Source organism: Aotus nancymaae, unplaced genomic scaffold (assembly GCF_030222135.1).
Source record: "Aotus nancymaae isolate 86718 unplaced genomic scaffold, 86718_ANA_hifiasm-v0.15.2.pri h1tg000103l, whole genome shotgun sequence".
NCBI lineage: Eukaryota > Metazoa > Chordata > Mammalia > Primates > Aotidae > Aotus > Aotus nancymaae.
In genome coordinates this window covers 2,973,501-2,999,246 of record NW_026988518.1, presented here as the reverse complement: position 1 = coordinate 2,999,246, position 25,746 = coordinate 2,973,501, and the positions used below count along the sequence as shown (strand labels likewise).

The 25,746-nt window shown below is 35.4% G+C and overlaps 1 protein-coding gene and 1 pseudogene across 3 annotated transcripts in view; both read right to left on the bottom strand.

Annotated features, from left to right (window-relative positions):
• Positions 1-25,746, bottom strand: part of DPYD (dihydropyrimidine dehydrogenase) — an 865,822-nt gene that overhangs the window by 150,523 nt on the left and 689,553 nt on the right. For all 3 annotated transcript variants that reach the window (XM_012458470.2, XM_012458472.2, XM_012458471.2), the window contains one exon: positions 3,409-3,551. In XM_012458470.2, the coding sequence (XP_012313893.2) occupies positions 3,409-3,551 (143 nt within the window). The remainder of the gene's footprint in view (positions 1-3,408; positions 3,552-25,746) is intronic.
• LOC105721409 (SWI/SNF-related matrix-associated actin-dependent regulator of chromatin subfamily E member 1-like) lies at positions 12,585-13,923 on the bottom strand (annotated as a pseudogene).

Genomic DNA, 25,746 nt, shown 5'->3' with positions numbered 1-25,746 from the left:
GACTGTGTAATTCATAAAGGAAAGAGGTCTAACTGACTCACAGTTCCACATGGCTGGGGAGGCCTCACAATCACGGCGGAAGGCAAATGAGAAGCGAAGTCATTCTTACATGGTGCCAGGCAAGAAAACGTGCGCAGGGGAACTCCCCTTTATAAAACCATCACATCTTGCGCAACTTACTCCCTATCATGAGAACAGCACAGGAAAGATCTGCTCCCATGATTCAACTGCCTCCACTGGGTCCCTCCCACAACATGTGGGGATTATTACAGTTCAAGGTGAGATTCGGGTGGAGACAGAGCCAAACCATATCAACCACTTTCATCCTCCCAGCCTCAGTTGATGTCAATCAAAAAATATATGTAAAAAAATTTCACTCTCAAGTAGGTTGTGGAAATACTATATGCAGCAGCAGTTACAACCAGCACATGGTAGACCGTCAATAATCTTTACTTCTGTGTCTGACTAGCCCATAGTCACACCTGGCAATGAGCAAGAGCCTCATCTGAAACCCACTCATAACTCAATTGTATCCTCCAGCCCAGGCATTTCTACATGTTCATGAAAATCAATTCAGGTAATATTCAAGCCTGGACACTGTTATCTTCCAGATTCTTTTTGAAGGCACTGCTCCATATTCTTCCTTCCTTCTTGATATCCTAAGGTGCTTTCTTTCATCATTTCCTTTCTTCTGAAAAAACTTCCTTTAGCCATTCTATTAGTTAAGATTTCCTGGCAGTACATTCTGTTAGTTTTTCTTCAGTTGAGAATGTCTTGATTTCTGGTTCATTTCTGAAGGATACAGGATTTTGAGCTGTTAGTTCTTTTAGCACTTGAAAAATGTCCCACTTCCTTCCAGACTCCATGGCTTGTGATGAGAAATCCACTGTCATTACATTTGTTTGTTCCCAATAAGTAAGGTGTCATCTTTCTCTTGCTGCTATCGAGATTTCTTCTTTTTCTTCACTTTTCAGAAATTTGACTATGATGTATTTTGGTATGGATTTCTTTGGGGTTGCCCTCTTTGGAAGTTTACTTGGCTTCTTGAATCTACAGGGTTATGTCTTTTGCAAAAATTGGAATATTTTCAGCCATGACTTCTTTTCTATTCCTACCTTTTTCAACTCTCCTCTGGGACTCTGAAGACATGAATGCTGCATCTTTTGTTAGAGTCCCACAGTTCCCCAAGGGCTGTTTCCATTCGTTCCTTTAGTCCTTTTTTCTCTCTGTTTTTCAGATTGGTCCATTTCTATTGCTGTATCTTCTAGTTCACTGATTCTTTCTTATGTTCTCTCATTTTACTGTTAAGCACATCAATTGAGTTTTGTATTTAAGTTACCGCATTTTTAAAGTCCAAAATTTTCATCTTTATATCTTCTATTTCTTTGACGAGACTTTCTGTTGTTTCATTTGTTTCAATCATGCTTATAAATTTTATAATGGAGGCTTTAAAATATCTGCCAGATAATTATAGCAACTCTGTCATGTAAATGCAGGCATCTATCACTTCTTTTTTATGATCCAGCTTGAGGTTTTCCCAGGTCTTGGCATAATGAGTAACTTTTAACTGAAATCCTGACAATTTTGGTATAATATTAAGAGACTCTTGATCCTATATAAACTTTCTGTTTCTGCTAGCTTTCCTTGGTGTCAATCTGAGAGAGGAAGTGGAGAATGCCATCTCCTTAATGCGAGATAGAAGCCCAGGTATCTTACTAGGCCTTCTTTGACACCTGAGGGGCATGGCTCCTTGTTACTGCTGGGATGAGGTGAGAATTCTGGCTCTCCAATAAGCCCGCACTGATACACCTCTGGCTGAGAGGTGTAGGCATGCCTTGTTGCTGCTCCCTACTTGGCCTTTACTGACACCATAAGAAGGAGGAAGGTAGAGTGGCCTTACTACCACACGGTGATGATGAAGGTCCCGACTCTCCACTAGACTTGTGTACTACTACCCCAGGAGGGAGGAGAAGGGACATCTCATTATTCTCAGGTGAGGGTAGAAGTCCAGGCTTCTGGCATGGATGGGGGTGGGGGCTCATTACCGCCCAGTGGAGACGTGAGACTGCTTGGTGAGGGCAGACGTCTAGGATCCCCACTTGTCATTTGCTTGCATAGATGGGTGTGGGGATGGTATATTTATCTGTGGTGTTGGGTTGGAGTAGAGCAGTTATGCCTAAAAGTTTCCTCTCTTGCTAGGCTGCCTCTTTTCTGGTTCTTGGCTAGAGAGAGCAGGCTTTCCATCTGTGTCTATTGTTGTTTCTGGATTGTTGGGCTTCTTAGGCTCCAAGCGTGAGATATGTGAGGAAAAAAAATCCCAGGAAACTCACCACTGTGTTGTTTCGTGGGTCTTGAGGTCCTTAGCCAATCTGCCTTCTCTCCACCTTTCAGTCTTTTTCTATTAGGTTTATATATAAGGGTTTTTAGCTGTAAATAGTGTGAGGCATAGAGAAAAGTAAGTCTACTCCATCTTCTTGGAAGCAGGAGTCTGCCTTCATTACCTTTCTGATACATAGTATTTCCACCTTAGATTGTAAGTATTTCATAGGACAATGTTAATTCTGATTGTCAAATTAGCAACACAAACTGTTTACACTCTACCCTTTTGCCAGAGAATATGTGATTCTAAATTTTCTGCTTTCCAATTACCAACAATGCTAAGTAGTAAGAAGTCATTATTAATGGAGTATTACCAGAGAGTTCAGTCTAGTCGTCATATAAAAGTTTTGTCCGTAAGTCAATTCAGATTACAAAACCTGAATGTGCTGATAGTACTAAGCCCATGTTGAGCAACGTTATTTTTAAAAAAGTATGTAAATAATTTTTGAAGTCCTAATTTTTATTATTTTAGGGGTGTTATTAAGAGTACAATTCACTACATCTCACAGCATCCCTTTAAGAGGACAATGGAAGAAAGAAGTTCCCTCAGCTTTGTACCACAAGAAGCTGAACAACCAATTTATTTTTATGTTTTAAAAGTCATAAAGCCAATCATTTCCTTCTTTGGCTGCCAGAAACTTCAGGATTAAGTCTGGTAATGACATAGACTTTCATACCTTTCACTTCATTTTGTTCCTCAGTGGAGATTTTACTTTTACCCAGATTTCCTCATGTATTTTTTTTCCCAGTAGGACAGTATGCATTTTGGTACTTCATTTATTTCAGAAACACATGGGTGAATAAATATATTAGAAAAAGACAGTGAGTTTATAAGCCCCTAATAGGACAGGAAACAAACTTCAGGTCTGTTCTTAACTCATCAGAGGAACTTAATACATGTTGCCATTTTCATCCCAAATGGCCTCTTTTTCAAGAAGCCCACCCCAAAATACTTGTTTTTGTCATATAACTTACATTGTATTTATGAGATGGAGATTTTTAAAAGGGACAGACTAACACAATTACTACCTGGAGGACCGAAGCACCACTATGGAGAAACTGAAGAGCACTTTCAGCAGAATCAATTCCACCAGTAGCCAAAATGGGAAATCCAGGCAGAGCACGAGCAATGGAGGTCACAGCTCTCAAGGCAATAGGTCTGATTGCTGTCCCTACACAAAATGAGAATAATCAATGGTTAGCATACTGACCACTTGAGTATACTGTCTTATATTACTTGTATTACTATCATGTAATAACAGTGTCATACTGGACAAATTTCAAATTTCTTTATCTCTGTTTAAGATGTATACATACGTAGTGTATAAATGGTATGTTTTAAAGTATGTTAATTTGTCAATGAATGTTTATTTATTTTAAGGACTTTGATACTAATATTGAATGCAGACATATAAGTAGGTATAGCAAACACAGAATTCTCTATGCATGGATATTACATGCATATTACAATTTGATATACAGTAATGTGTAAAAGATTGCATAGAACATTCAAGCATCAGTGGCTCACGCCTGCAATCCCAGCATTTTGGGAGGCCAAGCCTGGTGGATCACATGAGGTCAGGAGTTCGAGGCCAGCCTGGCCAACATGGCAAAACCCTGCCTCTACTAAAAATACAAAAAAAAATAAAAATAAAAATAAAAAAAAATTACAGGCAGGCACCTGTAATCCCAGCTACTTGGGAGGCTGAGGCAGGAGAATTGCTTGAACCTAGGAGATGGAGGTTTCAGTGAGCTGAGATCGCGCCATTGCATTCTGGCCTGGGTGACAGAGTAAAACTGTCTCAAAAAACAAACAAGCAAACAAACAAATGAAAAGAACAGCCTATTTTGAAAAGAAAAGCAACAATCATATATAGTACATCAATAGGCATACAGCAATATTATGTTTCTGTAGAGTACAAAGCAGCTGGTATGAACATAGACTCTGAAAAAGAAGGCAAGGTGCTGATGAACTTACAGATTCCATGTTGCTTTTTATATGTACTTCTCACAGTTTGAAAAAAAATAAGGAGCCTAATCTAATTTTTCATATATTAGAAAGTTTTAATCAAGTTAAAGAGAACTTACTAGAATCCAGTAATTAGAGTGTATGCATTTAGTTTTAAATATTTAATTAGCCAGACATTGCCAGTATATTATTCCCTAATAGTAATAAAAATTGTATGGATAGAAGAATACTTTGGGGTCATTTTTAAAATGAATATATTGTACTAAAGCTACTTTGAATTATCAAATGTCAAACATCCCAGAGTACATCAATGCTTTCATAAAAAGGAATATAATTTGATATTCATGGTGTTTCCTCATAAGTCAGGCATATTTTAAAGCATTTTCTGAATTAAAGACAGTTCAATTTATGTAAGAATTTGACATTGCCTTAAACCAAGGCTCCACAAACAACATAAACTAACAACTGGTTCAGCCTCATGTGGTGAGTTCTTTATCATCACCTCCACCACTAGTCACCAGCAATATCAATATGCATTTACTGGAGTGCTTACTCTGAGGTAGCACACAGAGCTTTCCTTTAATAAATGGCCAGAACTTAAAATTTAATTTAATTTAATTTAGAAAATAAAATAAAAATAATTAAACAAGAAATGAAAAGTAAAAAAAAAAAAAATGCTTTCAAAATGAAAAGGTTAGATACATGATTCCAACTGGAAAAGGAAAAACTATGAAGACAGTGAAAATAACCGTGGCAGTGGTTGTCAGGAGTGAACTGGAGGGATAAATAGGGAGAGCAAAGAGGCTTTTTAGGATGGTGAAAATACTATATATACTATAATGGTGGATGCATGCTGTTATACATTTACATACAAAAAATGCACACTTAGAGAATGTATCTGTTACACTCATAGAACACACAACACCAAGAGTGAAACCTATAGTAAAGTTTGGACTTTGGGTGGTTAGGCTGTATGTGCCAATGTAAGTTAATTGATTATAACAACTGTATCACTCTACTGGGGAATACTGATAATAAGGGAGGTCATGCATGTCTCCGAGCAGTGGGTATATTGAATATTTCTGTACCTTTCTCTCAATTTTGCTGTGAACCTAAACTACTCTAAAAAATAAAGTCTAAAAAAGAGGCCGGGCATGGTGGCTCATGCCTGTAATCCTAGCACTTTTGGAGGCTGAGGCAGATGGATGACTTGAGGTCAGGAGATCTATACCAGCCAACATGGTGAAACCGCGTCTCTACTAATAATTACAAAAATTATCTGGATGTGGTGGTGCATGCATGTAATCCCAGCTACCTGGGAGGCTGAGGCAGGAGAACAGCTGGAACTTGGGAGGTGGAGGCTGCAGTGAGCCAAGATTGCACCACTGCATGCCAACCTGGGCAACAGAGCAAGACTCTGTCTTTAAAAAAAAAAAAAAAAAAAAGCAAAATAGAATCGGTGGCTTTCTTTTTATCCTGTTCATATCTGTTTCAGATAAAATTGAATCTTTACATGACTAATGCTTTTGTACTCAACACAAAAATGTTTGTGGAAATGTCTACTTGTGGCTCCCATACCTAAAACATCTTCCTCTACATATTACTATAGTATTTTTTTTTTTTTTTTTTTTTTTTTTTGAGACAGAGTTTCGCTCTTGTTACCCAGGCTGGAGTGCAATGGCGCGATCTCGGCTCACCGCAACCTCCGCCTCCTGGGTTCAGGCAATTCTCCTGCCTCAGCCTCCTGAGCACAGGCATGCACCACCGTGCCCAGCTAATTTTTTGTATTTTTAGTAGAGATGGGGTTTCACCATGTTGACCAGGAGGTCTTGATCTCTTGACCTCGTGATCCACCTGCCTCTGCCTCCCTATAGTATTTCTTAATTAGGAATATTCAAGCTGACACTTCAACATTCATAGCAGACATTTTAAATACAAAGTATTAAGTTGGGCAAATTAGAAACTGGACATTAAGGTTTTACTTCTACATTATTTATCAGTGATTCTTCACAGAAGAGGCTAATAGGGGACAGAATTTATAGTGAGAATACAAAAACACATGTATATACACATATCTTTAGCTATACTAAAAGAAATCTACATGACAATAAAAGTAAAGCATTTTCTAAAGAAATCTATAAGAAACTTTTTGATAGACACACAGCTATCTCTGCATAATATAAATGACATAGTCAGTACATACTAACCCAATGGCTTCTTTTCATACACATTACTTTGAAGTAATAAAGAAATATTGCGGTTTTCCCCCTTATTTAGTTGACCCAAGAGAGTAAATTTGAGCTAAGCAGATAAATAATTTATTTCTAACTCCACTGTTAGAAGACTATGACTAACAGTAAGGGGTAAAATTTCAAAGTGATATACAGGGATTTGGCCACATATTCCAATTGATATTAATGAACATCAAATGGCAATATTCCAGAACACAGCTTTGAAAAATTAACCAGTGACACTTAAAGGGCAACATTATTACACAGGTGTTAAAAAAATCAGCGAATTCTCATTGGCATTTGAAGATGTTCAATTAGGTCGATAAGACATTTTCTAATTTACATTTTTCTTCCTTTCTAAGGCTGTTATAACGTACTGAGTTTGAACAGAAAAACTTTTCAAACGAATAAAAGTATTTTTTAAAGTTAAGAGTATGTTCTCTGAGGAAATGAGATCCAAAAAAATGAAGAAATGATCTCTCTTTTTCTGGACTATAGTAAATTCAGTTTTTATTTCCATTATAAACTCAATTTGATTTTTTTATAACTCAACTGATTTAATATGAAATATAATCTACTTGTTCTCAGCATTTTTATGGGGAATAGGTTTTAAAAATGACTTCATCCACTAAGAAAGGTTTCTAGAAGGAAAATGAAGGTATAGAAAATGATCTTTCTAAATGGTTATGTAGAATTTATTTTTAGTTTTAAAATGACAGAAATGAAGAAATAATAGGTTCAAGATAAAAATAAAACTTTTGGTTTAAAGAAGATACATATATCAATGCCATACATAATTGTACATATGCCAATTAAAATCATAAAGACTTTCTGAATCACAATTATTGACATAAAGGTCTTTTAAAATTTTGTCACTGCTACAATGATTAATGATTTTTAGACCAAAGACTAGGGAGGAAGAAGCCAGTTTGAGAAATTCAAGGAATATGTAGGTGGGTTCTATCCTGAAAAAAAAAAAAAAAAAAAACCAAGGTTTAAATCAATAAATTGAAATCCTATACACTTAAATGAACTAACAGGTAACATGCAATTTAAATTAAGCCCTCATCTACATGGGGTTGCCAGATGAACCTAATGGGAAATTCAGTTACATCAAGCCATTCTGCTTCAACTGTGTGGAATCCTCCAATAAAAATCAAGCCATCTGAGTTCCTACATTTTGAAACAAGTTGCAGGTTCAAACAAACAAACAAAAAAATGAACTGGACTTATGAGTTTCAACATTGCTACCAAGAACTTTGCTTTGCGTTATGTGGCTCTCCTGGAGTAGCTGGTGGACTGGATTGAAATGTAACTTTTGGTTTCGTGTCAATCTAGGCCCTCCATGTAGTCACAATTTAAAATACAAATCAGTGTGCTGAATTAATAGACTGTCTCATATAAACTGCACAGAACATTTTTGGATTGATTCATGTTTTAGAAAAACATTTTAGTAAGCCAGAGATTTTGAATTATAATCAATCTGATTTTAATGAAAAGTATTTTTCTTAAGAAAATGAATTCTCATTTGCCAGATATCATTTTAAATACAATTTCAGAAATGCTATCATTAGCTATAGTATTATATATTGATATATGTGTATTATGACAATGAGGTTCCTTACTCAGTCTTCATTTATCCATTCATCTTTATATTCACAAAATACTTCTTAAGCATTTATGGCTTTTCTTCCCCCTGTTTATCAGTTTGTATCCTAACTATATATCTATGCTTGACTCACAAAACACCAGATCTTATCGTTGTAGTAGGTTATTTCAAGGTAATAATTTGAATCCAGTTATTCATTTTCTACCAGTATTCCATTAGAAACAATTCACATTTGTTAGAACATTACACATTTTATAAATACTATTAATATGAATTCTAGAAAGAAGGTAATTTAAGGATGAACTAGTCACCAACATCAGACAGACAATTGGGCCAACTGCTGAGGTTCAACTCTTAGTTCCATTTACAAGCTGTGTGACTTTGTGAAAAATTTTAACTGTCATTGTGTCTAAATTTTGTCATCTATAAAATAATACAAATTGTAATAATATTTTCATAGAGCTGTTTTGAGGAATAAATTATATAATATATCTAAAGGGCTAGCACATGATAAAATTATAGAAGTGTTTGCTGTTATAATTTGTGCTACCCTCAAGGACAACTGATTTCAGAGGGAGCATTTATGTAGTTTACTTTGACATTGCCTTCTGTGTTCTTGTGTGTTTAGTGATGCAATTAAAACCAGTTTTTAAATTGGAAACAACAGCATGATGCCTATGAGGACAGAACTTTATTCTCTGAAACCTTACGAGGCCCATACATGTCCCCTCCTTTTTCTCTTTCCCGAATAGCTGTCATTTAGCAGTGTCATAATGTTGATGAAGATTACTTTGACTCCAAAGGAAAAAAGTCTCAAAGGCTGACATCAATATATTTAAGGATTTTTTTTGAGAAGCAAAATGTCCACTTACTAAACTAACATACAAGGTTTTTAATGACAAATCTGAACTCAAGTTTATTGGTGAAAAGGAGGCAGAGATGTACTTTCCATGACTAAATTCTTGAAGAAAAAAGGAATTTTTAATGGGCAAGAGACTGTGGAACATATGCTAAATAACTGGAATTTTGAATAATTGAGTTTAATTCTGTTTGTTTTTTCCCCCAATCATTTGACTCCTAGGACAGCTACTGTTACACAATTAATTGTTAGAACTAAGTCCACAATAAACTCCCTGATAATAGCTCTAGCTGGCAATAAAACAGAAATTGGGTTATAATACTCATTCATGCTCACTGTGTATGCAAAAAGAAAATGTAGTTTTAATTTGCTTACATTAATTAAAATATAATGAGTTAAGTGAATAACAAATTCATTAGAAATTGAACTTTGATTGTCTAATTGTTAATAGTTTTAACATCATCTGGAAGAAAAAAAATTAGTGAATCAAGAATTTTAAGGATTTAGGAGGTAAGTGATTGATTTTTATAAACTGCATATAAATCAAGCACCAACAAATTTATGCCTTACTAAAACAAGTGTAAAAATGTTAATGAAGTTAATATACTGATAAATACACGAGACACAGCTATTTAAAAATACATCTTTACACATGGATTAGGGTCCCCTGAGAATATTTAAATAATTCAACTAGAAACTGAAGTACTAAAAGGATCTAGGGTTATATGTAGAGATGTGTAATTTAAAAAGAACAAATGGAAAAAATAAAGTTGATTATTTGATGTTGTTATTTTAGTTTTTTTAGGAAAGCTAAAAATTTTATTCTGAAAATGTTTTAAATTTAGTTGAATTTTTCATGTTTTCTCCAAGTAAGTCATTATATATTCGTAGCTATGTTTATCTGCTTTATAATGCATTCGATATGTTCCTAGTGGATTCATATTCAATAACTCAGTACCTAGCATGTGCCCGACATTTATTTTTAGCAATAGAATTAATAATATACATCAAAGAGGGCCATTCTCCCTTCTGAAAGGGTCAGATACAGTTAGTAGAATGAGTAGGATCACTCATTCATGGAGTGATTTCCACGGGCCAAACACTGAGGTGGGGGCTTCAGGTACACTATGTACTTTAACCCTTATAACTCTGAAGGTGGGCGCTGTCCTCTCTATTTTGTTTACAAAGAAAGAGCAGCTCAAACTGAATAAATAACTTGCCCAGTGTCACATAGTTTAAAAAGAATGTAACGCAATTTAAAAATCAAGTCTCTGTGACATGAAAGTTCCAGTTTTCAGTTATTATTGAGAAGTGACAATGCAGCAGTTACAAAGAGGACCATCTTTGTATTGTTTTTGCCTAAGAAAAGTACTATCAATATAGCCTGATGCTGTGAGAACACGAAGGAAGTCCGATCAATGAGGTGTGAGTCTCAGATCATTTGCTTTATACAATTGTGGCTTTGAGTAAGCTCCTCAACTTCCTAAAACATCAGTTTTCCCTGTCTGAAAAACAGAGACATTAATACAGTTATATTCCAGGAAGCTGGGATGTATTAAATGATGCAACTCATGGAAAGGACTTGGCACAGTGCCCACCTTATACTGTATATTAGCTAATATTACTGTCAAAGCCAGAGAAAATTGATCACAAAAATAAACATTCAGCTGTAATACATGTAAGGATAAACACTTAATTTTTAAGGGGTGTTATAATTCATTCCTAGATATAACATTTGGGGATCTTATTGTAATCCATGTATCATTTCACTGGTTTAAAACTTATGAATAGTCATAGCTTGAGTGTTCATAGCTTGAGTCTATGGTAGTAAATGTATATATCTGTGTAAATAAATCTTTATTAGATTATTAAATATAATTTGCAACATATAGACACATTAAATACTCTATTAAATACATATATACATATATGTTGCAATAACACTTAAAAATCTATATAGATATCTATATATAAAAATCTATGTGTGTGTATATATATATATCTTTTAAGTCTTTTTTGAAGAATCTGTTCCATTAGTGCTTAGACACAAAGTTACATATACAACAATGTTCCTTGAAGTATTATTTTCTGTAGCAAAATGGTGAAAAACAATCTAAAGATCGTGAGTAGTTACTCTATTAAATAAATTATAGTTCATCCATGTATGGTATAGTAGAAAACCTTTAAAATTGACATGCAGATAGCTCTAATTATAATGTTAAGAGTTAATCACAAGTAGCAGAGCAATATATATGGCATGGTCCCACTGTTGGCAAAAAAAAAAAAAAGTATGTGATTACATTTATTATGTGTGCATGTAAATGCATATAATGTTGAATTTTATACTATTCACAGGTATCATCTCTGGGAAAGTGGGTGAGCCCAGCAGTAAAGGGTTTGAAGAACTTTCAAGTGTAAGTATTACATAAGTTAAGTATATATAAATATACTTTATATTGTTTGATTCTTTTGATAACAAGGTGCTGATGATTTACTTCTGTAATACAAATGCCTATTTGTATAAGGTTCCTAAAATTTACCTTACAAGAATAAGCATCAGCAGAATATATGATGTGACAATTTTTATATATGGGATGAACAGTGATTCTATCCTCTGTACATTACAAATCACGTTTGGTTCTGTGTCCCATATTTTAAATAAAAGATCAACAAACACAACAGAGTGAATGCGATTCTCTCTCCTGATCTATCTTTCTCACACACAATCTCAAATATATCTATATAGTGGTTAAAAGGAATCCTAATAACTGTCTCCAAATATTTGAAGGATAAGCATGAAAAAAAGGGCTTATCCTATGTAGAAAACTGGAACGAATGATTCAGCATAGATTGGTTTAATTATTCTTATTTTTATAATTAATTTATTGTAAATTCAGCAATGAAAGCAGCCACAATGGGACTTCTCTATTCTTTGAATCTCGATGGCTACTTGACAACAAGATGCAACAGAAATACTTCTCTGTACTGTAGGAAACACTGGATTCGTTTTTATCTTCCAAGTCAAAATTTGGGGATACTATATCTTTTTTGGTAAAGAGCAATTTTACATCCTCTATAGTTTTCCAGTAGATACCAGTGGTTAACTTAGAAAAGAAGCAGTCGGGCGCGGTGGCTCACGCCTGTAATCCCAGCACTTTGGGAGGCCGAGGCGGGCGGATCACGAGGTCAAGAGATCGAGACCATCCCGGTCAACATGGTGAAACCCCGTCTCTACTAAAAATACAAAAAAAAAAAAAAAAATTATCTGGGCATGGCGGCGCGTGCCTGTAATCCCAGCTACTCAGGAGGCTGAGGCAGGAGAATTGCCTGAACCCAGGAGGCGGAGGTTGCGGTGAGCCGAGATCACGCCATTGCACTCCAGCCTGGGTAACAAGAGCGAAACTCCGTCTCAAAAGAAAAAAAAAAGAAAAAAAAGAAAAGAAGCAAGCACAAGTTACAATGAACTTTTTTTTTTTTAAACCAAAAAACATTTTTTCATTTAAAAAAGTATTTAGAACACATGAAACAAGGCAACATTTATTCTTTTTTCTCATCTTCTGGTACGGGATCTGTTGGGGGCTCCTCCACTGTTGCGCTGTTGCTCTCCGAGCCAGTGTTGCTATCACTGGTTCCCTCCTCTGCCACACTGTCGACCCCCTCCTGCCCACTCTCCTTGTCCTCAGGAGTAGACGTGCCGTCTTCACCGTTCTGCTGACTCTGTCGTTTCTTCAAGGTGTGTCTCCTCCGTCTCCATTGGAATGTTCTCGTCGTCCTTCTTCTCCTCGCCTTTGTTGGCTGCTTGTTCCTCCTCAGGAACGATGCTGCCCTGACTGCGTTCAGCTTGCTCTGCTGCCTCCTTCTCCCTTTCCTCCTGCCTTTTGCGGGCCTGTTCCTCTGCCTGTGCAATCTCAGCTGCAATTTTCTCCATATCCACTTCGACTTTCAGACCACACAACCTTTTAAGTTCATTGTTAAATGAAATCTGTGCTTTCCAGGAATTTCCTCTTTTTCTCCTGGTGTCGTTCCTCTATCTGAAGAAGCTCAGGTTCTAGTTTTCGCTGATGAACATTAAGGACTGGACCTGTCGTTTGAGGACCTGCATTCTAGCTGTTGTGACATCTGACCGAACGTCTGGCACCACACTCTCACTAAGGATTTCACTGATGAGGCGGTGGTTTTTCTGGAAACGGGCAGTGGCTGTATGCTTCATTGAAAAGCCATCATCGTAATCATCTGGATCTTCAGCAGGCTGAATGCTCATGCACGGTTCTCCTTTCTCCATGCGAGACTGTCTCCGTCGACTTTCTTCCTCTAAAGCAGCTTCTGCACGACGTTTTGCATTTATGTAAGCAAGGTACGCGAGGGAATTATGATAGACCTTCATAGCTTCATTGTACTCTATCTTTTCTGCTTCGTATTCGTTTAAATATTCTTGTTTTTCTTCATCAGTGAGATCTCGCCACATGCCACCAATAATCTTGCCAATCTCCCACAACTTTAGGTCAGGGTTGGAAGCCTTTTCTTGGTCCCAGACCTTTCTGCTGTACCTCATGTAGGCCATCAGTGGCTTATCTGGTGGCTTTGGGGGTTTTGGAATCGTAATACCAGAGGATGCCGTGACCTGGCTGTTGGTGCCCGGGTTCCCTCCCAGCCTGTAGTTGTTGTAGGCGAGATGACTGTATGGATTGTATCCCACAAACCCTGGTGTGCTGGGCATTTGTGTTGCAGGAGCTGGGGTGGGAGGTGGGGCATAAGATGGTCTTTTTGACGTTTTGGAAGATTAAGTTCTCAGTTCCTTAAGAATGAATCTGAGACACCGCGGGCAGAAAAAGCGCCCGCAGCTCCGGCTTCGCTTCCCTTTGTCCCGCGCACGCCCCGCCCCCACAATGAACTTTTAAGATTAAATACGTTAAATATAAATGCCCTTCTTCTGAATGCTTTCTAATTGACAGGTATTTTCCTATTTATTTTTGCATACATTGGGCTGGAGATGTTACTAGGAAATAGGGATTTCTGTGTCTATTTTTATAGCTATGTAAGCTGAGATTCAGTAGGGATAAATGCCACATCCTCAAAATGACTCTGTTAGAAAGTGTGGGTTCAGTATTTGAATCCAGGCCTACATGACGCCCAATACCATGCTTTTAACCACAATGCTATGCTGCTTCCTGATTTTAAATGTCTGGATATAAATTAAGCTTCAGAAAGAAGAATTAATAATAATAATTGTTACAATTGATAAAGATATATTAGCCAGGTATGATAAAACCAGAAAAACTAACATTAGATAAAAATAGGCATTATATTAATTGCTGAATAGGAATTAAATTAGAACTAGAGTAATCAGTAATTGTATAATTAGAGTAGCCATATAGCCCAGTTGGCTCAGGAGTGATTACGTGATATAACAATAGCTATCTTCCTTTGGTCTAAAAGTATCTCAGTTCAGATGATAAATTACAAAAGCATACTAGCTATAACTAAAGATAATTATGCCCAAGAATGATAGGACAAAGACAATCACAGAAGCAAAGTGAAATTTGTTTTAGAACTGAAACCAAATTTATGAGGAGATTAGAAACTCACTATACTGTCCAGAACTCAAAAGATGGCATGAGGAGCTAAATGTCTTTAAATTTGTCACTAGAGAAAAAAATATACAGCATTTACTGGGCATAATCTATATGTATGTTCTTTCTATTTTCAACCTGTAGGTGGCCACCACAAGCTACACTTATTAAACAACTCATTAGTAGCATTTTCAATACTGTCATCTTCAGATAATTAGCAATTTATTTAAATAACCAATTTCTGTAGAAATAATTGCCATGAAATGCCCTGAACCTACTTTTTATAAACTATAATAAAAGTGTTAAGATAATCCCTGACATTTGCAAATGCCATTAGTTCACCTTTCCTTTTGATAGTGCTATGGCATTATGTTTAAACAATTACCCGATAACACAGCAGTTTAATGAAACAGTACAGTAAGCACATTCTTCAATATGGCCAGAGAGGACATTCAGATTTAGAAAGAAATCCAGTGTGCAGACATGTTTACCCAGAGGAAAAACACAACTAAAAGAAAAAGAATTACTGAAATAAGGACATTATTGCTATTTCCAAGTTGGTTTAGTTTCCATGGTAGATGCCATAACATATGTAGTTTCTTTGGAAAAGAGAAAGGAAAGTTTCATATATTGATTCATGTGATAGGCTGGTGTAAACTATAATCATGCATATCTATGAATATGTATAATATTTTCATTGTATTATTTGCTCTATAACCTTGTCACAGGAATGAACAAGTAGTAAATTTTTCTTACTATCAATCTTAACTGTGCTTTTACTTTACAAATGGTGTGCATTTTCAAAGTAGAGTTATTGAGGAAACCCATTAATGGTTTTTAGATCACAGCTAGTATTTATTATTTAAAACAGACCAGAGTTCTAACTCAGTTTCTTCCTTGCTGTTCAGTTCCTTATTCTACTAAGATTCGCGATTATACGGTGTTTCTTGGTTGCGAGTGGTAAAATTACATGAAACCTTTATAATTTTTAAGCTGTTGTCCACTTTATATAAAAAAATAAAATTAGAATTCAAAGCCAGTGGCAATGTTATTTTTGTGGTTATTTTGAAAAAATTTGAGAACCTAGTAAGTAACCATTGCTCTGCTAAATTATTCACTCGTTATTTATATCCTCACAACATCATTAAAAGTCACATATGTATTATCTCCATTTTACAGACAAGGAAATTCAGGCTCAAAGAGTTAAATAGTATGTGCATGTAAGAAAGGCAGGGCTGTGTGGTTAAACAATGCATTACAACAATAAAACAATTAGTCTGCAATATCACCGTAAAATTCATTGCTGGGTTTGAATATGAGGGCTTTTCTTTATTTCCAGATTAACACATGCCTCAGTCTCTCCAAATAAGAGCTTCTGGCATTACTTGCTTTTTGCCTATAAATTTAAAGGGTTCACCTATAAGTATAAGCAGACAAACTATTAAAAAAAAAAAAAAGACATATTTCCCCAGCCCAGAAATTAATCTGACCCATGACAGACTTAGTGGACTCCAAGTACGAACATTTCTCATGAGATATTGCTTTAGGGTGTCCAGAGCAAATGTTATACAGCATAAAAATCTCACCATTCTGTGTGTTTTCAAAAATGATTATTTGAGTAGGAGAAAGAGGAAGATTATAATAACAACGATAATGCCGACGACCAGAGTTTCATTTTACTCTTGGGAGAATCCACGATAACAAGTGGGCATTATTCTGAGAACATACAGAAAAATAACAAAAAAAGAGGTTCCACAACCATTAGGATTGTATTACTTTGTCCTTCGGAAAACCACGATTTCTTTTCTCTCTGAAATCCTGTGCTCTGTTTACTCTGTGGGTGGTTCTGTGGCCAGGGTGTCCATGGCAGCACTTGCTGTACTGTAAAACCATTCCTTTCATTCTCAGCAACGCATTCTCTTTTCACTTTACAATGAATTACATGTGTTAATCTCTATGCCCTGTGATAAGACTGTGTCCCTCAGAGTCTGCTGAAACACAGGCTGCACAGCAGGTGATGGCGTTTTGTTCTCTTTTTTGGCCTGGACAACTTTCAAAGGTGTGGTGTGGGCAAGAACATCTCTACCTGGGCCCTTATCTGAACCCTCTGAATCAATGCTCAGTCTAAAACTGACCAGGCACTTCGGAAAAGAGAGGTCCTACTGATTAGTTGCTCTCTCAATTAGTTGACAATAACATTTCTTCCTAAATTTCAATAGGGTAGAAAATGAAAAATCATTTTCAATCAAAATTATTGCTTGTACCCAGCACCATCCATGGCTGTTGCTAAAAGGCAGCAGAAGAGATGTCTCTTCTCAACAAGCTTATAAGGCTGGGCCAGTGAGATAAAAACATGGACAACCCATGTTCACATGCCCAATTTTGTGAGTCAGACAACAGACACTGCTGAAACGTAGAACACAGGGAGAGCCAGGAAACCTGAGGTGGTCTAGGAAGGCACTGAGGAAGATATAGGACTTCATTTGGGCTCTTGAAAGATGGGTGAGTAGGTCCGGGACTAGAAATTAGGATAGTTCAAACTGTTACAGAGGTTGGGAACAAGGTGAGAAAAACTGCAGATATAATAATGAACAAAATTTATGAAACATGTTAACAGCAAAACGAAAGTAGCCTCTCAGGTTGGGAAATGGTATACAGTGCATTACATAGTGTAGGAGTGTTGCCTCATAGGCAGGAAAACAGCCTACCCCCAGCCCTCCCAGCTACCAATGTCAATGTCTATATGGTACTTTACTTTTTTAAATGCATTTAAAAATATTGACCTAGTATAAGAATAAACAGGTTTGAATTTAAATCAAATATAAAATGAGTGAAGTCCAAAGCTATTTATTGTTAATAAATAATATTTCTATTTTAATAGCAATTGGTAATTATGAATAAATTAATAACTATTGCTATTTACTGACAATAAAAATATTTCTCAGGGAAAACTTAAAGAGAATCTATACTCTTCATACATGTCCCTGTCTGTAGCCTTTCTAGAGATCATAAGATCTTTCTAGTCTGATGAAAAAGTAATATTAGGATCTGTATCAAACAGAAGAGATAAGAATTACAACTAGAACAGTATGATCCACTTTTTCAGAATATAGAGAACTTGTATAATGAAGACAGCAAGTATTCCCTCCATTCAACCATTCGATAACTATCGCCAGTAATGTAACATAATCATTTTTCACAGATGCATTTATACTTTTAACAAACATCATAAATATTGCAGGAATTTGTAGCATGCATAAAAAAGAGCATATGATCAAAAAATCAGGAAAGGAAAAATAACTTAAGACTACATTACTTCAGACAAGATCTCTTAAAGTATTACTTAAAGGAACTGTAACACTATCCTAGACCATGAGGATATGCAGCAGTCTGGCAACCTCTCTTACCATATCAGAGGGCAGGTATATGCCAAAAATGGGAAGCTAGTTTCAAGCTGTGCATATCTGTGTGGCTCCTGGGACCCCTGATGTTTCAGGGCTTTGTACTACAAGCTGAGGATGTGCCTCAACCAAATGGATGATAAAAACCAGGAGCAATTTGTATAGCCACTGAGTAGGCCTGACTTTCTAATGTACCTAATACAGAACCAAATAAAATAAAATAGAATAGTCTGTAAAACAGGCAGCACAGTGACAAGCACATAGAAAATGCTTTAAAAATGCCATCACTATGGCTTCTAAAAATATAAAAGGATAATAATAGAACATTATGAACAATGTTATACAATAAACTCAACAGTTGAAGTAAAATAGACAAATTCTGTGCAAAACACAACTAACCAAAATTTAGACAACAAAAAACAGAAAACCAAAATTAAAAATAGGTCTGTAGCTATTATAGAAGTTGAATTCATAATAAAAAAACATTTTCACAAAGCAAATTGCAAGCCCAGATGGTTACATTGGTAAATGCTATTAAACTCAAGGAAGAAATAATACCAATCTTACACAAACTCTTGTAGAAGATAGAGGAAGAACAAGCCAACCTGATCTCATTTTATAAAGCCAGCATAATCCTGATATTGAAATCTGACAAATAAATTAAAGGAAAATAAAATTATAGACAAATATCCATAGACCCAAGAACTTATTTTATTGTGATAAAATAAATTCTGCAATATATAAAAGGGGTAAAGCATCATGAACAAATAAAATTTATCCCAGGAATATGAAGGTGGTTTGATATACTTTGTCTGTGTCCCCACCCAAATTTCATCTTGAATTGTAACTCCCACAATTCCCACATGTTGTGGGAGGAACCCAGTGGGAGGTGATTGAATTACCAGGGCAAGCCTTTCCTGTGTTATTCTTGTGATAGTGAATGAGTCTCATGAGATCTGATGGTTTTAAAAACGGGAGATGTCCTACACAAGCTCTCACTCTTTGCCTGCTGCCATCCATGTCAGATGGATGCAAGGAGGAGCACCTCCTTGCCTTCCATCATGATTGCAAGGCCTGCCCAGCTATGTGAAACTGTAAGTTCAATCAAAGCTCTTTCTTTTGTAAATTGCCCAGTCTTGGGTATGTCTTTATTGGCAGTGTTAAAACAGACTAATATATGGTTTAACATTTGAAAATCAATTAATGTAATTCACCAATCAACTGAATAAAAGAGGAAAGCTATATGAGTACCTCAAAAGGGTACAGAAAGTACACAAAGGAAAATCTGAAATCCATCCATGACGAGAACTGTAAGCAAAACAGGGGTGAGACCATCCTCAATCTGACAAAGGGCATCTAGAAAAAGCTATAGTTAAAATCAGACTTAATGTTAAAAAATTCTCTTTCTCTATATACTGTTCATACTTTCTATATACTCTATTCCATATACTAGCAAGAAGTATTTAGAAAGTCAAAAAATAACATTCAAAACAGCACCAAAAAGCAACAAATAGGAGTACATTTAGAAAAGATATGCAAAATCTGTACACTAAAAACTATAAAATATTTCTGAGAAAAATCGACGTAACTTAAGAAAGCAGACATGGTATATTTATAGACTGGATGACTCAAATACTGTTAAAATATTAAACTTCACCAAACTGATATACAGATTTAACATAACACAAAACCAAAATTCATAAAGCTTTCTTTGAAGAAACTGACAAGCTGATTCTTAACGTTATTAAAAAACATAGAGGATGTAAATTAGCCAAAACAGGAAATGAAACAACTCAAGGACCTAATTTCACTTTAGGACTTGCTTTAAACTTACAGAAGTAAAGACAATGGCATTAGAATATATAACGAATTAGTGAAAGAGAGGGGAGTCCTGATACAGCCCCACAGATAAGGCCAATTAATGTTTGACCAAGGCAGGAAGTCAGTTCAACGGTGGGGGAAAAAAGTCATTCTAACAAATGGTGTGAGAAAAGCAGGGTATTTGTAAGAGGAATGGGGAAAAAAAGAAAAAAACCATGGCCCCTACCTCACTTCATAGATGTGATTTTTTAAAGATTCAAGATGAATCGTAAATCTAAATGTAAAACTTGAAACCATAAATTTCCTAGGAAGGAAAAAAGGAGAATATTTTTGTAATCTTGAGTTAGGCAAAAATTTCATGGAAAGGATGTCAAAAACACTGACTAATTTGTAAAAAAATTGATAAACTGGACTTCAAAAAAGACATTATTAGAAAAGAAAGAAGCCAAAGTCTAAAAAAAAATTTACACACATATATTTTAAAAAGAACTGCTATCTAAAATATATAAAGAATTAGAAACCAACAGTTAAAAGATTACAATAGACAAAATACTTGAACAATACTTTTAAAAAAGACATACAAATGATCAATAAATACATTTAAAAAGTGTTCAACTTCAAAAACTACAAACTAAAGTTACTATAAGACACCATTTTAGGCCAAGAGGAATGGCTAAAAATCAAAAACACCGATAACACCAAATGTTGACGACAATGTGGAACAAAACTAACTCTTGTACACTGCTACTAGGAGTAAAAAATGATAAATCACTTTGGATAATTGTTTGACAGTTTCTTTAAAAAATAACATCTATCTATCCTATCATCCAGTAATTTCTTTTCTAGATACTCGCTCAACAGTGAAAGCAGGACTAGAACGGTATATGCACAAAAATGTTCATGGCAGCCTTACCTGTAATAGCTCAGAACTAGAAACAACCTAAATATCCATCAATCAGAGAATGAATAACAAATCGTGGTCAATTAGTGGAATGAAAACTACTAGCAACACAAATGAAATGTCTTCTGATATATGTAACGATATTATTTTAAAAATTATATTTAGCAAATGAGGCCAGACATGTCCCTTACTCACACACACACACACAGAGGTAACAGAGAAGAAAGGTAAGAAAGAGAAAGAGAGAGAATAGGGTGAATGTTATTTAGTTTATATGAAGTTCAAGTACAGATAAAAAGACTCTATGGTGGTATAAGTCTCAGCTGGAGATAGGGAAATTGACTACCAAGCAACCCAAGAGAACTTTCTGATGTGAAGGAAATATCCTCTATCTTGTTTCAGATTGTATTACTACAAATGTGTACCATTTTGAAAGCTAGCTTAGCTGAGCATATATAATATCTGTGCATTATATTATATATAACTACACTTCATTAACAATAAAAATATATGAATACATAAATAACAAGTAGCAAAATGTCTATCTCAAAAGTGAGCATCTCCTATATGAATTCACTTCTAAAAAATTCTTTTGATGGTCAGAATCTTTCAAGTACTTCATTTTAAGAAACATGAGGACACCTTCCTATTTGCAAATAGAAAATGAATCTGTGGCAGGGTGCGGTGGCTCATGCCTGTAATCCAGCACTTTGGGAGGCCAACGCAGGTGGATCACCTGAGGTCAGGAGTTCGAGACCAACCTGGCCAACATGGTGAAAACCCGTCTCCACTAAAAATACTAAAATTAGCCAGGTGTGGTGGCAGGTGCCTGTAATCCCAGCTACTTGGAAGGCTGAGGCAGGAAAATTGTTTGAACTTGGGAGGCAGAGGTTACAGTGAGCCAAGATCATGCCATCATACTCCAGCCTGGCCAATAAGAGCGAAACTACATCTCCAAAAGAAAGAAAAGAAAAGAAAAGAAAAAAATGAATCTTTGAGCTTATATTATAAAGGTGAATAGGACTGAAGATCATCATCTGCAGTACATCATGGAAGGTAAATCTACGTCAACTTAGATGACCCTGTGAGAGCAATTTTTATGATGTTCTTGCCTTTGTTAATGTTTGTAATCTCCATGAAATTTTCTTGAGAGCAATGCTTTTAAAGAAGCCACATATATCACATGTAAGCATGTACACAGTCATACACATACACACACACACCCCCCCCCACATTGTCAGGGATAAATCACTAGTTACTAAGAATAAGGACACACAGAGTACAAAATATGATGCACATATAAAGACAGGTATTATGGCTAGACTATATCTCTAAATCATAACTCTTGAATTAGCCGGCATGCTAAAAAAATCACTCTATTTATAAAGGCACAGCTTCAGCCAGCCACAAAAGCAGTTTGGCCCTTTGCTGACTGTGGTGCTAAGTAAGACCCCAGAGCCAAATTTCAAAAAATGCCATCAACTGATCACAAATATCGTTAACATATAATGAGAATTTCTGTTTCTGCACTTTACGCACAAATTGGTATTTGAGTATATCTTTACCTCTCCAAAACAAGAGAGGAGGCACTCAAGGGTGTTATTCCTATTAAAACCTTGTAATCATAAACTTAACTTCCCAGCTGAATCTTTAAGGAATATTTGGCTCATAGTTATGTCAAGTCTATGATGGGTTTGTAATGAAATACCCTTTCTCTATTTGCTACATTTCCAGTCTTTAATGTTTTCTGATGAAATTTCCGGCTCTTGTCAAATTGAGGTCATTACTTTGTCTATTGGCATGGATATGCAGGCAAATTGGCAAGTGTGCAACCCTGGATGACTCAACTTATTGCCAAATGGCAGTCAGTTAACTTCCATTTGCAAGAAGAGGAGACAGTCCATTGTCAGCACCAACTTGGTGGGGAAAGGATATATAGTCAGTATCTAATGCACATATCTAAGCAAAATGTGATGCATATAGTTTTCCACATTCATAGATGCTCTTTGTTTTTTTCCAATTTATATTGTTGACATAAGTGTCTCATCGTCCAAATGCTTAAACTGTGTATAATGATTCCAAGCAGCATTAAACCATTCAGATTTGGACACTGGGCATCACAGATATGTTAAATCTAGTTACAGAGGCAGAGCTGGAGCATAGTTTCCATGCCTTGAGGGGAGAAACATTTTTTAGTAACCTTTGCCAAAACTGCTATATATTGTTTTTCTCAACAGAGCTGAGAGACTCTTTGTAATTGTGTAGAAGTCAACAGAAATCACATTAAACTATAACACTTTCAAATTTTTTCAAGTATGTTTGCAACCCACTGTAAATAGGGCCAACGGTCACAATGCATATTTTTTTGGAACACTAATATTTATTTTACTCTAGGCACGTGTTCTCATAGGCAGTAACTGGTATGAAAAAGATCTCCCTTTTCATTCTAGAAGATTATTTATTTATAAACTTCAGAATACAAATCATGACCCCCAGAATTCTAATTTACTAAATGCTGAATGTATTATGGAGCAGTTCTTAAAATTTAAAATTTGAAAATGGAAATGTACTGAAAAGTTTCAGAAAAAAATGATGTATTTCCCATATCCAGCAAAAACTGAAATAGAGAAACATTATGATTGCCAAAAAAAGGGCGAGCACTCTAAAGACTGTAGGCAAACAAAATACTAACAAGTTCAATTATTCACAATGGCACATTTATGGAGAGTATAATGTCACAATCAATGATTACAAGCCCACACAAACTGCTTTGTAATAATTCTACAAGGCGTGTTCAGAAGTGAAATAATTTAGAATTTGAAATCAATAGCATTTATAGACATTGGAAAATGTCAAATGGAAAACGAATGCCAGTATTTGTATTCTTTCTGGAGCATTTTTACTTCTCAGCTTTTAATTATTCTTCAAAAGATTTTTTAGTACCTGAAAGCAAAAGCAAACATTTTCCCTTTCATGTTTCAACTAACTCTTTCAATAGACTTAGATGTGTTAAGGTATTGTTTTATGTATGGAAAAATGAGAAGTCTTTGTGAGAACTAAGATTTTGCTAAGTGTTTCCCTTTAATTTCCCTTCTCTTGGCATCTCTCCCTTATGCTATTCTCATCCTCCATATCACAGGGTTTTTTGTTCCATTCATTTCCCATCACTATCAGCATTTAAATTCAGGTTGTGGCACGAAAACTTTCCAACACAAGGTATTACTTTGGTAAATTTTTAAAATACTCCTTGCAATTAGAGAGAGGGTAAATTGGATGAGAAGTATATAGGGATTCTCTGCACTATCTTTTCCACTTCTCTGCAAGTCTAAAATCATTCAAAAATAAACCTTTATTTTTAAAAGTTTCCTTTATATAACACTTGGATTCTTCCTGTTCTTATAAAAATATCAGTTTGTCTATATTATTTGGCAAAAGCAAAACACAAACTTGTGAATATTGAAAATAATTCTTAAAAATATAACATTAGTAGCTGTTTTTATTAATTGCCATTTCCTACCAAGGAATAACAGTAATAACAATAACTATCCTTTATTGAATAACATAAACATGTACAAAGCACTCTATTAAGGCTTTTATTACTGTTACTTATGTTATTTTATTTAAATCTCACAGAATCGCCAGGACTATCACTTTTTATGCTAAAAATTGTTAAATATCTTGTTCTTATAAGAGTAACTATAAGGTCTCAGATTCTACCCAAATCTGTTGACTCTCAAACTAGTGCTGTTTTTCACAAACTTTTTGCCTTCATTCAAGAAGTTAATATTTGTATGTACCTACTGGCTCCAGGCACTGCACTATACATATGTTTTATATACGTACAAATATTCATATTCATATTGGTATGAATGCTCAAAAATAACCTTGCAAACAAGTTACTATTAATTCTAAAAACAAAAGGAAAAATCCTGACATTTTCTAGTAAAAGCTGTTCTGGTTAAGAAAGCATTTAACTGTCAACTCTGGTCTTTGCTGACACTTTTTTAGGTTTCTGAAAGAAAACCCTGTATTTAACCATTTGTCCATTAATGGAATGATGTCCAATCACCTTATGTACCACAAAATTACCTATCAACAGAAAGAGAAAGAGAAGAAAATTTAATTTCAGGTTACTCCAGAAACTATGGCAACCAGGCTGTTTGGCAGCCAAAGGGTGTAAAATCCAGATTAGATAGATGGATGTATTTACATATTCACTTTTACATTAAACAGAGTGGATGACACATCCCTGTATAAAACCTATTATTTAAACACTTCAAGTGAAAAGTGTTAAAATAAATGGCTCATGACTTATGAAGTGTTAAAATAAACGTTTATTTCAACACTATACATGTCATAAGCCATTTATTTCAACACTTTCTACTTCAGAAGACTTACCCAGACAAGAAGAAAAGATCTCATTTGCTAAGTGTATGTCGAGAGGCCAAGACGCAGAAAATAAAACCAAAGTTTTGATGCCAGAGCTTCGGTATGTGGAAGCTTAGATCAGAAGGTAGAAGAGGAGGTTTGATGCTTAACACCTGGTAAAAGCTCTGTAGATGTGGTAAACTTCATCATCACCACCTACATTGGCTTCATTTAGACATCACATTTATCTTAAGTGATTCTGAGACTTTAGGGCATGCTTGAGTATCAAATTATGAATGAAATGCACTGTTTGGGATATTTCTGCAAAGATAACATATGTTTTATTTTATGTCTCCACTTATTAGAGAAGCCTCATGTAATCAAAGTCTTCAGGGAGCAAAGCTTCAGGGATAGAGGCACAGTTCCATAAGCATAGGTGCATACACTTATACAGTGCTTCTTATATGACAAGCTCTAGTGTAAGTGTTAAACAAATATTCAGTAATTTAATATTCACAATGTGAATTTAGGAGGGTGGTATGGTTTCGCTGTGTCCCCAACCAAATCTCATCTGTTATTCCCACATGTTGTGGGAGGGATCCACTGGGAGGTAATTAAATCATGGGGGGGAGTCTTTC